This window comes from Ictidomys tridecemlineatus, chromosome 8 (genome assembly GCF_052094955.1).
Source record: "Ictidomys tridecemlineatus isolate mIctTri1 chromosome 8, mIctTri1.hap1, whole genome shotgun sequence".
Lineage (NCBI taxonomy): Eukaryota > Metazoa > Chordata > Mammalia > Rodentia > Sciuridae > Ictidomys > Ictidomys tridecemlineatus.
In genome coordinates, this window is record NC_135484.1 from 33,798,623 (window position 1) to 33,817,188 (window position 18,566).

General features: G+C 35.9%; 1 protein-coding gene across 1 annotated transcript in view; it reads right to left on the reverse strand.

Moving 5' to 3' along the window:
* Positions 1-5,066: 5,066 nt before the first annotated feature.
* The window catches only part of Lama2 (laminin subunit alpha 2), a 572,217-nt gene continuing 558,717 nt past the window's right edge, over positions 5,067-18,566 (reverse strand). The window contains exons 57-63 of the mRNA XM_078019194.1: positions 16,269-16,381; positions 15,757-15,946; positions 13,561-13,716; positions 11,496-11,649; positions 9,022-9,152; positions 6,876-7,098; positions 5,067-5,439 (exon numbers count right to left, since the gene is read on the reverse strand). Coding sequence (XP_077875320.1) covers positions 5,282-5,439; positions 6,876-7,098; positions 9,022-9,152; positions 11,496-11,649; positions 13,561-13,716; positions 15,757-15,946; positions 16,269-16,381 — 1,125 coding nt within the window. The 3' untranslated portion in view covers positions 5,067-5,281. The remainder of the gene's footprint in view (positions 5,440-6,875; positions 7,099-9,021; positions 9,153-11,495; positions 11,650-13,560; positions 13,717-15,756; positions 15,947-16,268; positions 16,382-18,566) is intronic.

Sequence of the window (18,566 nt, forward strand, 5' to 3'; positions counted from 1 at the left end):
AATTTGATCCTATGATCCACTGATGTGTCTCAACAACACAATTTGAAAATTATTACTAAGGCCATCCTGTCTCACTAGCGACCATAAAACTCTAAGGTTTTATGATTGTGTTCAAGAATGTTCTCTTCTTAAGGCCCAAATGGCAAATATTTCTGCTTCCACCTTAAAAGGTACTACACAAAATAAAATAATTATTAAATATTTCCCTTAATAACTTCACAGTGGAGAGCCCACTGGAGCACATCAAGTGAGTATAAATGCCAATTAATGAGAATCAGTCTGTTTACTACCTACCTGATAGGCTAGACACCCATTATTGTTTGGGCTGTTATGAATAATTTTTTTCCATTTGCCTCATCAGATCCATAATATGTTTATTTGATAAAACATTTAATATGATGCATCACGATTACCTCTAATACAAAAAAAATTCATAAGAGAAATTAAAATTTTAAATTTCATCCAATTTACTTTTTGTTTACTGGGATTAAACTACTCACTGCTACAATGTGTATTTTTGAGAAGTGCCTACATGTAATAATGTAAAGGTTTCTTTTGATTGTAATAGAGAAACAAAAGATAAAAACTATCAATATAAATCAACTGATTTTTTTTGGGGGGGTGGGTACTAGGGATTCAACACAGGGGCATTTTACCACTGAGAGAAATCCCCAGCCCTTTTTATTTTCTATTTTGAGACAGGCTTGCTAAGTTGCAGAGGCTTGCCTCCAACTTGTGATCCTCCTACTTCACCTCCTGATTTCTGGGATTACGGGCACGTGCCACCATGCCCAGCCCAACTGATATTTTAAAGTAAAAAAATATAAGATTATTAGATCATAACATTAGTTTCAGTACATTTTTTATTGCATAGTACATTATTAAAATTTTAATCAAAATATTAATGCACACTTGGCATATCAAGACCAAACAATAGGATTTTGTCAATAAATGTGCCTTTATTTGCATATTTACAGTGAAAATCACCTTTCTCTCTGCTCCTCCCTCCTTTCTTCCCTACTTCCCTCCCTTTCTTTATCTCCCTGTGTTTTTGTACAAAGAGGTTGGGTAGCCTGTACTGTACCTTTTGAAAGATACATAAACCATTTTTTAAAAATTCATTTACAAAAATGATGATGGTTATAATCCTATATAACATACCCTACAGAACTGCCAATGCAAAATGTAGTTGAATGACACATGAACCTACAGGTTTTGGACTTTGGTGAGTTTAAGCCCATAGTTGATGGGATTTTCCCCCATTCACTGTGTCTTTGTATGTATGTGGAATGTTTTTCTCCATAAGCAGTCAACAGTTTCTAACGTTGGTACTTCATTTTCCGGAATGATTGCCCATCTCCCTCAGGTGCCCAGCAGGGGACCCCAGATAACTTCTGTTAACGCTGCAAAGAATGCTGCATCTTAAGTTAGTTCAAAACCTGCTCCCCAAATTTAGTGTAAGTCTGTTTAGCTATTTCTTTTGTGATTTTTAACAGCCGATCATTTTATTTTAGTTATATTTAAGATCATGGGCATTATTAGAAAATATACAAATGGATTAAATAAATTGATCTTAAATAATATGCTTATCTAAAGTTTTAAACTTAAGATTATTTCTGTTTTGTCTAAGATAATTAAAAAGTAACAAAATGATTAAAAAAATTCTGTCCATGTTCTTGTGATTGGGTGTTACTATTCAAGAGTTTGAGTATCAAAAGTTGGACTACACTTTAAAATATTGTTTACTTTTTAGTGAAGAAGCACTGTGGATTAACTTACCAGTACTGCTGTAACAAAGTGTCACAGACTAGGTAAAGTAACAACAGAAGTTTTAGTTCCACAATTCTGAATGCTAGAACAGGAATGAAGGTGTCAATAGAGATGAATTCTTCTGGAAGCTGCTTTCATTGCACCGAGGCAGCTATTTTCTCTTTGTTGTCTTCACATGATTCATTCTCTATGTCTGGGTCCTCATCTCTCTTTATATGGATGCTGATCATATCGGAGAAGGACCCACCCATATGGCCTTGTTTTGTCTTAATTACCTCTTCAAAAGACAATACACTCTGAAGTCCTGGGAGTTAGGACTTCAACATGTGAATTTTGTAGGGACACAATCCATTCCATAATATTTTCACATCGTCAATGAGCATACATGTCATGCTTACTTAGGTAAATGACACAAATGCTGAAGGGTGAAACTGAGCCAGCACCCTACATGTCAAGATTCCAGAATAATGTTGGAATTCAGGGCCTGGCCTCGGATAGCATGTCCCTCCAGGTATCCTCTGGGACTGAGGTGTGTGCTAGTGATTGCCATCAAGCCAATGAGGAAAGTACCTATGTTTGCATCACTTTCTAGATTAAACAGAGATGAAAAGACAATGAAACATGAGCAAAAGAAGTCACATCAGCCATAAGTCACATTCTTTCCAATTGGTAGTAAAGAGGATTACACTTTGTCCTTGATTGACTGTCATGTTTTGTTTTCATGTTAATCATATTTACCAATTTTGTACACAAAATAATTTAGTAAATAATTCACATAAAAAATCAAGAGATTTTCAATTTGTCAAAGTATTCTTTTCCTTTGGTAAGTGAAAAAATCCAGAAGGGTTTTGTAGTTGGGGACAATAGGCTAAATCAATGCAGAAGAATTTAAAACTGCTAATTGAAGCATTAAGTGTCTGTCAGTGTTCTGGTGATTTGGGGCTGAAATCCGCTCTCTTCTTTATTTTCCTTTGTCAGCGGTGTTCACCATGGTAACTTCAATAAAAGTCCCCTCATGACTGTTTTTCTTCTAAAGTGCCAAGCACCTTTTTAAAGTAGGTTGACAACCTGGTAGGAGTGGGTGTTGGAAAATAAATGACAAATATTCTGCTTTCTTCATGATTGGTGTGGGTGGCAGCGGGTGAGGAAATTATTGAGAATATAAGAATAAAGAAAACATTTTATATTGTTTGGGTATAAAAATTAATTTGTTGGGTTTTTTTTGAGGTAAAAAAATGAATTCAAATATTCTATTTCTGATCTTAAAACAGGAACGATATTTGTCAGTAGAAATTCACGAACGAATATGGAGTATGGAGAGATCTTGCTGAAACTTAATTCAGTAAGTTCTGCTTGGGTCCAGATTCAACTTTCTTGGGGTCACATGGGAAAATTTTATTAAAGTGGAACTTTGCACACACCATCAAATTCCCCTGCTTCCCTCTAATTCCTCCTCCTAATGTGGAGGTGGCTGGAGCCCAGGGTTCTTAGTCACATATTAGCATCAACTAGGGATTATTATGAAAATGCCAGTGTCATGGCCCTACCCATAAATTATGATTTATTGGTCTGGGTTGACACTCAAATATAAAGAGGTTTTCTTTGTTTTTTTAAGCACTAAGTCACTTGTAATATCTAGCCAGAATTGAGAATTATATTCATTGATATCAGTGGTTGCTTCAAATTCTACCATTCTCAGTCATTTGTCTACTAATTGACTTCAGTGGGCTGGGCATACCCATAAAATATCTTTGCTTTCATAATTATTTATTTTTCTGTACAGGACTCAAGAAAGATAAGCATTAGCTTTTCATTTAAGGAATTTAGCATTGTTATTCTTCTTTATCCCACTGAATATTCACAATAAGCCCTACAGTTAATGTCAGTGTTTACTGTAGAAGCAATGGTTTTATTTCTAAAACATTGGTTTTCAGTTTATTGCTTAAAGGTTGATTAAAAGGCTAACTTGATCCAATAGAATATATTTTTTATGTGTGCAGAAATGGCGAAGATAGAACTAACAGTTTCACTCTCTAGTGACTATAAAACTGTTGACAGGTAGATAAGTTTTCACGTTAGTATTTTAGATTTTTATTTTAGATTTTTATTCTTGACAGCACTTTAGAATTGCCTGGGAAGGTCTCTAAAAGTCCTCATATCCAGGGTGTGTGCTAAACCAAATCAGAATTGCTGTACCAGGCACCAGTTGTATTGTTTTTTTTTTTTTTAATTCCAAGGCAATATTCTGAAAATCGAGCCAAGCCAAGGTTGAGAATTTCTTGTTCTAGAATAAAATCCTGTGGACAAACTGTATTGAGCCAATGGCAAAAAGCTAAGAGCAGGTTCACCATCACCTTGATTACAAAATAGCACCTTTCATGTCCCTCTGGATAACATCATATAACACCGTGGGAGTACATATTCTCCTTTGGCTAAAATTTCCATAGTGAGGAAAGTTTTCTGTTCATTCAAGTGTTCTGAATCACTAGTCTACAACCATTTTTTTTTTCTGAATACAGCAAATGAAATGTTTCCTTCTTCAGCTGATGAATAAAATCTAGGCCAGTCTTTTCACAGGCCCCTTTCAAAATGATTAAAACAGTAAGTAAAAGGAGAAGAATATACAGAATTTTTTTAGGATATAAATTTGTTTGGTCAAATGACAAATCAAAAAGCCTCAGTGAAGTATGCCTTTTAAGTTTCCGGTTGATTGCTTGCTGGTAAGTGAAGATGCATCTCTGCATGGGTCCCGTCCACTGCAGTGTAGATTGCAACATTCACTGTAACGTAAAGAGCCCAAAGCCTCAATACTGTGGTATGAAATGTATGCTTAATTGTCATTCTGCAGCTTGGTTCTGGTATGTCCCCAAAGCCTATAAATCATTATCAAACAAGAAAATCAAGTAAACAAGCTCTCTGCCCTGAATCTGATCTATACTATCATCCTCCAGCATAAAAAGGTATTCACTCAGATGGCTAGTTAAATGCTTTAATAATGAACTTGGATCAGAGAAATGATTTGCTAATGCTTTTACAAACACAGGGAGTAGGAGAGCTGATTTCCTTCTAATCACACATGCCAAATCCACTTGTTTTCAATGGCTTGGACAGAAAGCCAAAGCTTGGAAATTGATGATAAAAGTATTAATAGAAGTAAGTTGTTTTTTTTTTTTTTTTAAGTTTCCTTCACAAATTACATCTGAGCTCTTTTTCCTGAAATGACCGACATGCTGCAAATACATTAATAAATTATGGTCAGTTGCCTTTTATTTTTAAAAATCACACAAAACAAGCAGTTATTTAGAATGAAATAGTAGGTTTAATATTCATAAACTTGAGAAAGAACTTGAATTGAAATTCAATCTGGGGTCTGAATTAGCACCATCTGTATATAGAAAGAATTCAATATATGGGCACAAATTAGTTGTATTAATATATATAGGTAAAACAGATTTGTTTTTGTCAATATACTTGTTTTTATAGATGCTTCTGGGATTTGAGCTTATTTTTATTAGTCAGCTGGGCATGATACAGGTTGCACACCCCTTAGTTCTAAGGCCTTGGCAAAATTAACCTCCAATGGCTTCCCGGTGCCTTTGGTGAGCCTCAGGGATCGAATGCAACCTCGGAATCTAATGTTGGTTGTCAGGCCAAACTGGTTGAGGCCAGCTGAAAAGACAAAACAAGAGAGTTTAGGATTTTTATTTTGTTTTTGGCTTTTCGGGATGAAACCTAGAGCTTCCCACATGCTGACCAGCTCTTCCACTAAGCTACATCTCTAGCCCTGAGGGTTCAGTTTTGAAATGTTGCTGCATTAAATACTAAGAACTTCTTTCAAAGTCAACAGTTAGTTTAAGAATAAATTGGAACACTGTCTTGTATAAGGCAAGGCATTTTGTTTTTTGGTTTACTGGATTTATAGAGAGAAATACCAACTTTTGAAATATGGAAACATCTGGAATTATGCATTTGAAGACATCAAACAAATAATGTGGATTGGAATGAAAAAATTTATAGTGGTGACTTAAAACTATAAAGTTTTACTTAATGAAACAAAGTAACATCAAATATTTCAAATATTGAATCAGGATATGGGTTGATTTTAAAAGGTGACTTTATCACTTCTTATATTGGAAAAATAAATCTCAAAATGTTCAGTAAGTTGCAAGCACACATAACATTTTCTTCTCTTTATTAAGGAGGGCCATCTGTCAGCAGGCTGACTTGGTGCTAACTGGGACCTTATTCCATGACTGTGAATGGAAAAGAGGGTTTATCTTGGTTGAAGAAGTAGGTCTTTTTTAAAATCCAGAATCAAGTTGGAAAAGGGAGCTCTCAACTAGTCCTCGTTTACTTTTATATCTTTTGCTTTGTCGACTTCTACTGAAAAATATAAATTGTGTATGTTGTGCAAAGGAGATTGATGTAAATGAGGACAAAAGTTCCTCTTGTCAAAATGATGAAAGACCATTCTAGGGGTTTGTGTTATTATAGTACTTATTAAGGGGGAACTGGGCTTATTTCTCATGAAGTGGACGACTCTTGCTTATGGGTACTTTAAGCAACTCTCTGTGGTTCACAGGCTATGTTTAATGTTCTGGGGAAAGATTTTGAATGCAGATTTATTGCTTGGGTTTCTCTGTAAGATAAATATAAACTCTATAATAACCTAAGGGGGAAATTAGCTATATTTAACCCAGTGATTTCCAGAACTTGAGGAAATAAGTTCCACAACATTTTATGATCCCTCTGGTATATTAATTTAAAAAAAAATTAGAAAGAACACCAACTCTGGCCTCAATTGCTATTAAATGCTTCATATCTTTAATAAGTCAAACTCATTTCCTCTAGGTTTCACTTCTTCTTGGATGAAACTTTGGGGACCATCATGAAAAGTTCAATCCCATGTGTTCTATGTAAGTCATATGCTCATTTTATAGACTGGAAATTTGAGGTAAAGTGTTATATTTGTGAGGGGATTCTTAAAGTTAAGAAGCAAGTGTCCTTAGGCACACATTTTTGGACATTCCCATACAAATATAAATATTTCAAAACCACAAACATAATAGTGCAAAGAAATTCTGACCGGAGTAGCCAATCATTACCTGGGAAACCTCCAACAAACACAGGGTCATTTGTATCCGCTGATGTAGATGCTGGGTTTGGGCTTTGGGCTTCCACCTGGTTCCCATCTACTGTGAGCTCAATGCGGTGTTTGATCTTGTTGGCTGTGACTCTGTGCCATCGTCCATCACACAAATATCCTGGGATCCCAGCATCGTAGACAGCAGTGAATCGGCCAGCACCATTGTCCACATGAAACATAAGCTAGAAAGTAGGAAAGTGAACAGTCCCAGATGGTTTCCTTAGAGGGGAGTCATGACAGTTCACAGAGCAAAAATGATCAGGTCTCTAGGAAAGATGTCACCTGGAAGCATTTGAAGTGAACACAACTGGGACATATTAAACATATTTAAAAACTTGACGGAAATTAAAATATGAATCTGATCACCCAGAGTCACAAATTATGTTCTTTGCTTTTGGGCATCATTGGTATTAATAGACAAGGTGCATGAAGCTGGCTCTGTTTTCAGAAAAGTCTGAAATCAGGCATTAAAAAAAAAAAAAGGATATAGTATACACAGAAAAATAACCACATGTTTTTTTAGAGTGTGAGAGTTCTCAGTGAATCTTATAAAACTTTCTTAAAAGATGTTGTTTAAAAAGTGATCTATTAATTGGTTTACAAATTCACTTTATAAAGGATTTTTAAAATTTAAACGCTTGATGTTTTAATTGTATTTGTTTTCCTTCCTGGATTCTATTTTATATACAGGAATGAGTTACATAAATTACTTTTGGAGGCACGTTTCATGTCACAGGTGCCAAAGACCTGAGCCAGAAGGCCAGTTAAATTCCTAACAATGAAGAATTTAGATTAGAAGTTCTCATTTAAATGAGAAAAATCTGTTTTTAGTAATGCGGCAAGGACCCTGAAATTTGAGAAGTCAGAATTCTTTTGAAGCTGATGAAGAAAAGAAACATATTGAAATATTAAAAACAGTCAATTTGGCAATGCATTTGACAAGGTGAATGAAAAGAAATACAGTTTTGTAAAAAGATTAAAAGTGCAAGTAAATAGTAGGAAAGTTTATAAAATGTACAAAGATGTAAATGTTGGCAAGGAGTTTGGTATACTGAGTGGAGTTTGTAATCACAGGATTTTGCATGTTGAAGGAACCTGATGAGAAACCACATGATGCATGGACACATCAATACTACCAAGGTTATGAGCAAGTGGTAAAGCTTAAAAAGGTGTAGAAAAAGTATGTTTACAAATTTGACAAAACTACTAAGGGTGCCTTATTTATTCATCCTTTTTTTTTTACCTATAAACTTCTAGGTCTTTTTTTGTTTTGTTTTTTTGGTGGTTGTTGTTATGTTGTTTTTGTGGGTGGTTTGAAGACTGTGGAGAAGGAGAGAGGAGGCAAAGGAATATGTATTTTAAGTCACTATGTAATTTTTCTTCTTAGGAGGCAACAGTGTTTTAAGTCGGGGGTTATGGGGGTGTGCAGTGTATGTGCAGAGTTGAAACTAATACCCAAATAGAAAACTTGTGAGATGTCCTTCTTTGCCTCCTCTTTTTGCCAGATCCCCATAGTACAAAGTATATAAAAACAGGTCATCTCACTGCAGGTTGTTGGTCATAGGGACTAAAGGGGTGTTTAGAACTAGATTATCCACAGTCAGCAAACTGACAAAACACTTTTATAAGTTTGTTCTTTTTTTTAAATAGTATCTGGATGCTTTCAAATAAAAAATTGAGAACTAAAATGTTGCCCATCCTGTCTTCTAAGAGACGCCTACCCTTTAATAGGAGGTAGACTGATTATAGATGATCCAAACCTCTTCCTTTTGTTCCACTGGAATCAATAGCTCCATAGACCATGTTCATGGAGAGGAGAATAACAGAGTACTTAGGAAAACATAGTAAGAGCTTGAGTTAAAAAAATGATTTGGTCCATAATTGGTCAATCCAGTCGCCTTGCTGTACGCTTATCACATTTAAAGTTTATACTGGCCTACAGAATATTTATGCTGAAAACACACAAATTGAGATAATCCAGAAGAATGGAAAAAGGCAATTGAGCTTTCTGACAATAAAGAAAATGTCAAGATTTCAAAATGGAGTTCACAACACATGAACAATGATGTCATAAACAAAACAGTGTTTGGGTTGCTGTCACTTACCTTTTCATCAATCATTTCAATTCCCATCCCATCCATTTTTTGGCTGCTGATTCCCAAAAGAACCCCAGTTGTTCTGGTTGTGCGGAACTCAAATTCTACAAAAAGGTCCAATCCAACTTTGAATCCACCAACTGTAAAATAAAGTGTTTTTTTTTTAAATGTGAATTAGAGTGTAGGCATTACTAATTTAAATTTGTATAGTGTATTGGTTTTACTAGATTTCAATTCATGCTACCTAACTGAGGCTGAAGTTCCAGACCTATCCCTCCACCACTGTGTTAGTATTATATTTTATAGTTTAACTTATTTCCTTGGCTGTCTTTCCTTCCAGAATGAGGGTATAGATTGTCTATATTGCTCAACATTTTATTCCTGGGCATATCAAAGTATCTAGCATATACTGGAAGTTTAATAGATATTTGTTGAATTAATGAATGAACACACACTGAGATTGAATCAAAGAACCTTAAAGCTAGGTAGGATTATTGTGTAGAAGTCTGTCTGTTGGACTAAGTATTTCAAAGACTAATGAGTAAAATTTTATTGAGGCACTCTAAATGATACCACATGATCTGAAAGACTATACAAGTTACTAAATATTTTATTAATAAAGATAGAAACTGCAAATATAATTTTTGATGAGAAGATTCTGGATTATAAATGGACTTTTCTAGTTCACTAGTTAATTTTTTTCTCTATAATTTTATATATTTGATCAATTGCTTTATTTAGTCTTTTAACATGTATTTAAGGTAGTTCTCATATAAACAAAGTGATTATTCTAGGCTACATGAACTGCATGACATATTAGGAAAGGACTTATGGAAAATTTCTGTATGTCTTCTATTTATTTAGACAAGAAGAAATTCAGCGTATAACCACAACCATTGATAGTGAAGGGTGAAACCTGTTATGTGAAAGACTGTTCTGATAACCTGGATGGTTCTGGATGGGCAAAGGTGTATTTACAGCAGTTTTAAAAAATCAAGGGTAGAAGAAGCTGAGTTATTTTGCAAAGTAAAACAGAAAGGGAAAAGTAAGAAGAGAAGGATGACATGGAACAGTTCAGCTAAGGACAGAGGGCGTGTAGAGGCCAATAAAAACTCTCCAGTGATTGGATGGCTGGCAAGCTTTAAAGAACAAAGAAGTCAAAGGTTAAATCTAAGTTGTGTTTTCCAGTTACGTAATCTCCTTGGACCACCAGGTCTTATGTAAATTGTACTGTGCTGTGTGGAGAAGATGAGAAATTGTTGAAAATTAGGGAAGTGATTAATTTTCTGGTCCAGTTTGAACCAGAACCAAAGGAGCTCTGCTGGATGGTAAATCATTCCATTAGCTACAGAGGCTGCATTGAAGCTTGCCGTCACATCTGAAGGAGAGAATGCTAGCCATCTGAATTTGCAGAAGTCTTGGGAAAGTATTTGGATTTCCACAGCACATGAAATTTGGGGTTTAACACAAGCAATATTTGAGTATTTAACATGTGTTTCTCTGATTTCTGTTTCTGCATAGGTGATGTTTCCCACTTAGGCTTTGTGACAGGGTCCTAATCTTCCACCTCTCACAACTTTTGTATGGGAATGTCCCACCTGTCTTCTAAATCTTTACTTAGATGTGAATTCTTCCTTAAAACTTTCCTGATTTTTCAACCCAAATTAATCTTTCTTCTTATTATCTATAGAACTTTGCTTTTATAGTTTTGAATCATTTTTACTTGTCTGCTTGTGATTTTTGAGCAAATTATATCTTACGTATTGACAATATATTATTAAAGGAAGGAACTACATCTTATTAATTTCTGTTTCCCATAAAAATTTTCACATACTATTTTTTAATGAATAAATACATGTGTCTATCAAAACCATAGTATTGCACATTCTATCTTAATGTATGTTAATGTGAGAGGTTTTTTTTTTTTTTTGGTTGTTGTTGTTATTATTAAAGAGAAGTTAGTTTTAGTTTTTCCCCATAGTCAGTAAGAAATAAGCATAGGTATGTGTGCAGTGTGAATGTGTGTGTATATATAAAAAAATGTAGCCTGGCAAAGAATTGAAGAAGAAGAAAGAAAAATAGTGTCATATATCTAGAAAGGCAGACAGGGAAAACTGGAAGATACAGAAATCACATAGTGTAAACTTATGGAGCTTTTCTTCAGAATTACATTTATTTTACTGTTATTGGTCTTTAATGAGGAACATAAAATAAAATCCCCAACCAATTTTTTATTGTATTTTTTCTATTAGTCCTTATCATAATCAGATATGTGAATTAAAAAAAATATTTTTAGTAGATATGTGAATTTTTAAGAAAATGTGAATTTTTAAGAGGCATTTTTTGTTAGTTCTAGAAATTCATTCAAGTTTCCACAAAGAGGATTCGTTTGGGATTCTGGGACTTTTACTTCTTGGTACAGGTAAGAAGTTAGAATTTACACATAGTGAATATTCAACAGGAAGGAAAAAGAAGAGCCTCACCTGCTTTGGCAAAACCTGTCCCATCAAAATAGGTTCCTCTCTGAGCATTCGCAAAGCAGGTCCCGACATGGAAGCTAGAGGTCGGTTGTTCAAGATCAACAGGAGCTTCTTCCATGTGAAGATTCCTAATGCAGCCATCAATGCTGTAGGTCACCTAAACATTCAGGGCAGAAGAAACAAATGCCAAGTTTTAGCAGAATTTTATCTTTATGTGCAGTATAATCATTTGTGGGATCCTCGGTGCATGGAGACCTGGGTCTGTTGTCTTAGAGCATTTGCCAGAGAGGCCTGGGTCTGCATCACCCCAGGACTGCATGGCTTCTGAGAATCTTGTGTTGTGCTTCTCCATAGGTTATATCCAACAGGACTGTCTGCTTTTCTAAAGACTGCATACTATGTTGTATTATGTGACCATTGCTTTGAAAGAACTATGGGCTCTGCACAGGTATTGTAGCTTTTGACATGTATTTTATGTTGCTGATTTCATGTTCCTATTAATAATTTGTTAATCTCACTATGTATACATTTTGTTGTGATCTATATCAAATTCTGTCTGAAATGGCAATTAGGTTTGGTTTAGTGCTTGTTCCTTTTGAAAATAATGAACTCAATGGTCCATCCCCTAAGAAAATACATACACTCATAAAACTCAGAAGTTTGCATGAAACATTTGGGCCTTGAGGAATTTGGAAATAACTCCATCACACTCGGCACATCCATCCATCTATCTATCTATCTATCTATCTATCTATCTATCTATCTATCTATCTATCTATCAATCTATCTATCTATCTATCTATCTATCTATCTATCTTGTACTGGGGATTAAACTCAGAGGTATTTTATTTAGAATCAGGCTCTCACTGAGTTGCTGCTTAGTGCCTTACTATTGTAGAGGCTGGCTTTGAACTTTGAACTTTGAACTTGTGATCCTCCTGTTTCAGCCTCCTGAGCCGCTGGGATTACAGGAGTGTGCCACTACACCCAGCTGCACTGTTATATTTAATCTGGTTTTAGGAATTCAAGTTAGTCACTTTTTGCTGTTATCACTTCAGAGACTCTTATTTTGATAGATGTTGGTAGCATATCTGACAGCTATGAAAAAAAGCAATCATTCACAAGAAAAGCCAAATGCTGAGAATTACAACTGCAAAGGGCAATTGTCTTTGTCAAATGAATAAAGCTATCAGTGCTCTAATTTGACTATAGAAATGTATCACACTTGTATCTAGTGCATTCTCTAAAAACAATGACCCCCTGTGCTGCTCAGAATAACATTTTTCAAAGTAAACCAGGATACAAGGTCTGAGAAAAAATTATTTTGTGAATATTGATTCATAAAATTGTGAGGACTTTAAATTCCGAATCTGAAATTGAATAAGTTTAGTCTTTGAATACTATATTTCTCCATTAATCACTAAGTCTCTAGTCCTGAAATGGTATCATGCACACCATCATCTTTATCTTCCTTATCCAGTGTTTTCTACATGTCTGGTTCTCTTTCAAATACTTAAAATATATTACCTCATTTCATCTTTACAGCAACTCTGGTACTTTCATTACCTTATTTTGCAAAAGAGGGAACTTTGTTAAAGAAAGACATTCAAGGTCATACAGCTTGTCAGTCAATATTTAGGCAAATATCTGGGCTGGAGATGTGGCTCAAGCGGTAATGCGCTCACCTGGCATGCATGGGGCGCTGGGTTCGATCCTCAGCACCACATAAAATAAAATAAAGATGTTGTGTCAGCCCAAAATAAATATTAAAAAATTCTCTCTCTCTCTCTCTCTCTCTCTCTCTCTCTCTCTCTCTCTCTTTCTCTCAAAAAAAAAAAAATTTAGGCAAATATTTAAAGCAAGGGAGTTGGGCTCCAGGGTCCAGTGCTCAGTGACATTACCACACACAGTTAAATTTTTCTAGAAAACTTTCCATCACTTCTCAAGAAAGATGATTTCCAACCCGCCTGTAAATGATCACGAGCCCACATGATCTAACAATTTAAAAATACATACATAAATAAGTAACTTATATATTTAGGCAACAAGGAAGGAATTTGACACATACTGGACCAATTCTTCGGGTGGTATAGTTGATGGGTAACCCACCAACATACAGCATTCCCACAACATCCAGGATGTCTGCTTTCTTGGGACTGATGGTTCTGTTGGAGGCATCATCTACATGAAGAATTCCTTCTTGCTTAATTCGCACAATCTTAATCTACAAAATTGAAAAAAGTCATTAATGCCAATCTTAAATGAATTTCAATTATGCACAGTATAAGACATAAAAATTTGGGGCTGGGGCTGTGGCTCAGCAGTAGCACACTTGCCTGACATGTGTGAGACACTGGGTTCGATTTTTAGCACCACTTACAAATAAATATAATAAAGGTCTATCTACAACTAAAAAATTAAAAAAAAAACATAAGAACTTGTGTGATATTCATAAGAAAAGGTGAAATAATTTATGGGCTAAGGTGTAACATAAAGGAGTATACACCCATTTAACATAATATTTCAAACTTTTGTCTTTTCCATGACTATCATTACTGAAAAGTCACCACCTTTTTCTGGGTAAGTTTTAGATTGAAGTTGCTTCTAGAGCTTTCCAAGTGTGCATATGTCTCAAGAGATAGGCGTGTTGTATGGAAACTTGCAGACTGATAGCACTGCTATGAATTAAGTGAACTGCAGAATTCGTGTCTAGTTGTAATAATGTATTAATCTGAGCAAAACCTGTACTCCTAATGCCACTGACTACTTGCTACAGGCCTTTCTTGTGTGCAGAACTAGAAGGAGAGCAGTGCACAGGGGAGGTACTGTAATTTCTGCAGCAGCTGATTAGTCCAAAGTCAGGGAGGAAGATGGAAACCCTACTGATGCTGAATTTATGGCAGTTAAGGAAGTATCTTCAGGACAGAATAAAAGAAGGGGGGTGTGAAAAATGGCTTGAGTATAGAATCTAAATTTAACCAGGGGATTATGTAAGCCTATGGAATGCTGGGGCCCAACAATGGCTTAAAAATGAGTCTGGATCAGGACTAGGGTAATTTAACACCTCATTTTATAGGTTATCTATTCTAGTTTGGGAAGTAATTTTAAAATCTTCAAAAATAAAATCTGCTTTTAATTTGGGTAATTATCATATTTAAGTTCCTCTCTTAATCCTAACCTTTTTATGGCCTCAAATGTGACTTTTTCTCAAGTATCATATTTATTATCCTATTAACCAGAGATAAGAATAAATCTTAACGGGAACCCCTCCATTGAGATCACTATTTGCTATCCATAAACTTCCAATCAAATATAAAGATTGCATTTCTTATTTCTGAGACAAATTGGTTGAATTGGAGTTTGTCTTGTATTTTTTTTTTAATGTTCTTTGGCTTTCTATATGATATGACAAGTCAAAGTAGGTTAATACATCAAATCTAACATCTAATAATATCCTGCTCTGAAAATTAAGCATTTTATTGGTATACCCAGGGAAACTTTACTTAATAGGGTATCACAGGTGCAGAGACAAATTTTGAGTTTTTGTTTTAATCAGGCAGTATATTATCTACTTGCAGTCATGCCAAAGACGATTGTAAGCTGTCAAATGAGCCTTCTGTGCCCATAATAGCACCAGTTTCTGGGTGTAAGGCCAGCCTTTTAAAGTTGTTCCAAATGACTATCAGTGGAAATGGTACCTTAGGGTCCTTTAAACACAACACTGTAGAGATTCCCAGACTCTTGGTTTTCAGACCCCCCAAGTCTTAAGCCCCCATCTGAGTGTAGCCAACTTTTACTTTGGCCAAATTCTATTTATTAAAAGAGAGGTTTTACAGTACCTTCGAAATAGGAACATATAATCTCAAAAATAAATATTATTCCTCTATATCTACTACCCAAAACTTCATGATTAACACATGCTGTATCCTATAATTCTTACTCAGAGCAGTGAGAATGTCTTCAACCCCTTGGCCCAGTTTGTGGACATATGTTCGGGAGCCACAGTCGTGAAACAATGGCAGAAACCTGGAGTACCATGATCAGGTTTGTAAGTGGCCAAATATTAACCCACCCAGGATAGGATCACATTTTCCAAGGTTGTGTAAGTGGTATACAGCATTTACTTTATTTTTAACCTCTGCCACATTCCAGCAGCATGAGGGTTAGTGCCTGCACTGGCAAAATAGTGCTGGCACCTCGGGAACACCCATGGCTGCCACCAGGACCCCTGCAGAGAGGGTTGCCAAGTCCTGGGCATGGTTACCTTGTGCCACTGGCCATCATTGATTTTGGTGGGAATCATGGTGTTGGTGTCACCACTCCCCAAGTCATAACTGAAGTACGGCAATCCATTTCTCAGCTGAACTGTAGCAAAATCAGCATGATTGATCCGAGCCATGTAAAAAAGCAAGCCTGATTCAGCTTCGGTTCGCACTTCCAATTCAATTGTAAGGCTGTGAAATTCAAGCATGTGAAGGGAAAGAGGAAAATAAGAGAATTGTTATGCTAAGATGGAGGGGCGTCAACTTCTGGGTTTATTTTCATAACATAGGTAAAATCTTCTCTGACGGGGCTTGCCTTGGACTACTGATTTCCTAGATGGAGCTCTTTAGGCCCAGACAAATATAATTTTATTCTCAGTTGTATTCAGAAAATTAAAAGTAAATAAAAAATAATTTCATTAATTAGTAAATGTAGTTGATGAAATTTGATTAAACATGACTATTCAATATTTCATTTACCAGTTCTTGGGCAATATCTCAGAATAATACACACCGGTTCTTAACTTTTGTGTCATCAAAGGCAATTGCAATGTGACTGTTTTTTGAAAGTCCGAACTGCTTGCTCCCCATCAAAAGAGCTGGTTCTGATTCTGCAGCACAAGGTCCCTGTAAAACACCAAGGAGAGAAAGAGAGGTGATTATGAGGTCTCTTTTTTAAATAGGCAACACTGCTGTTTGTTTATTACATATTATCTTCATGTCTAGGTATAATTCCTTAAGAATAAAAACTATTATTCATCTCTGTAATCTATAGTATAGCAGGTACTTGTTATTAATTGCTCAGTGAATGTGAATCAGTTTTTCTATATCACACCTTTGAATTGCTAAATTCGTGTGCTCAAAAATTTATTGATTAATTCATATTTTTGTTATCCTCTAAGGAAAAATCTTGTTTATATTTCAGAGGAAACTATAATTTCTTCTTCACATTTATTTCACTTATGAAGAATCTTATTCTTGGAAGATTGAACAAGGAAAACGACAAGCTAGCCACCTGCATTATAAGAGTAGGAAAAAGAGTTCCTTTCTGCCCTCCCATTTCCATCTCCCACTATATTACTTTTCCTTAAAAATTATCAGTCTACTAGGAGGTTGCCATGAATTTAGACTTTCAAGATGGTGTATCTAAACCTGCAAGTCAGCCCATTCAGGTCCTTAGTCAGTTGCTAGGCAACACAGCACATTTTTTTTTTTTTAATGTAAACTACCATACAGCATTTCCACTGCTCCTGTTCAAAGATGAGGTTCCTGGGGTGCTTAAGAGGGACAGCTAGGTACAGAGCTGTGCTTTCCCTGGATTTAATGTTCTGCCCTCACCATCATGAAATCCTGAACAGTTTTTGATCAGGGGGCCCTACATTTTCATTTTGCATTGAACCTTGCAAATTATACAATCGATCCTGGCTATGTGTACCATATTAGGCTACTATATCAAAGAATCCAGTAATCAAGGCTCTGCATATGACCAAATCCACAAACCTCTTTCTCTGTTCTCTATTTTCACAAGATAGCTCCATGTACAGGCAGCTTAAGATGTCTTTTAGAACACGCAGTACATGAGAAAATCAATAACCTGTGCACTCTGCCCGGCACATCTGTTTTTAAGATCTGAGCTTAATAGCTCTGGATGGACCACTGCCCAAGTGAGTGCTGAGTCAGCAGAGGTTTCCAAACAGCCCAGGGCTTGCTTTGGATGCAGAGTGTTCCAATGTACCTCTGAGATGACTCATCAGTACACAGGAAATTTTACTTGAGGAATAGCCTTGTTCTCTTTTCTCTTGAGTTTAGTCAAATGCAACACTCTGCCACAGCAGGTAAAGGGCTTAAAGTGTTTCGAAATGCTGTAAAATTGGTCTTCGTGGAAGTATTTCTCTTCTTGGCTTCCCAGGAGATGGTCAGTTATAAAGAGCAGACTGTGGCTAAAATTCATATAGCAATGCAAAAACCCAGTGGGTAGGAAGGGAAAATGCTCCTCACGGCACCTTATTTCCACTGCCCACAGTGAGAGCACAAATGGAAAGGCTCTGGTGGCTTAATGCCTCAGCCCTCAGTGACTATTAATAGAACTGGGATCATTTATCAATCTTTTGCAATATTTCCTGTACACAGGACCTTCTCAAAAAACACATGTAGCCTACAGTTCTCAGAAACCTCTAAGAGAATCCTATGTGCTGTGAGTCCTCGGGGACAGAATTTCACTAACACATCTTTAAACCTTCATCTTTGAAAAACGGAGAAACTGAAAAGGTCAATGGATACTGAGGAATTAGGGAGCAATAATGTCACCTAAAAGGAAACCACAGAGTGTTATGATCCTATTATTGTTACTATTGCAGCTACTTGTTCAGTTACTGTATGTAGACATAATAGAAAAGCATAGAAAATCATATTTGATTTTGAATAAAATAAAACCCTATTCTATTGTGGTCTTGAAACAGATCACATGGCAGTTGCAAAGATTGGGTGTTTTACTGGTGGCATCTGTATGCTGTGGAGACCTTTCGTCTTTATCTGTTACATGGAGGCCCAAACACCATGATAACTTTGCCAGCTAGACAGGTGTTTCCAAAACAGGTACTGAGCTCATCAACAGTTCTTTATCACATACTATCAGATTTTCAAGATGGAAGTGGCCCTGCTTAAGTCATTTTAGGAAAAGAACTGTCCAGAAAAGTACAGGGACTTTGTCAAGGCCCTTCTAAGAACCATGAGCACCCTACTTGAAATGAAGAACTTTCCTCAAAATTCCCATTTTTTTCTTTTGAAAAGGGTGGATCTGGAAAAGCAGGAA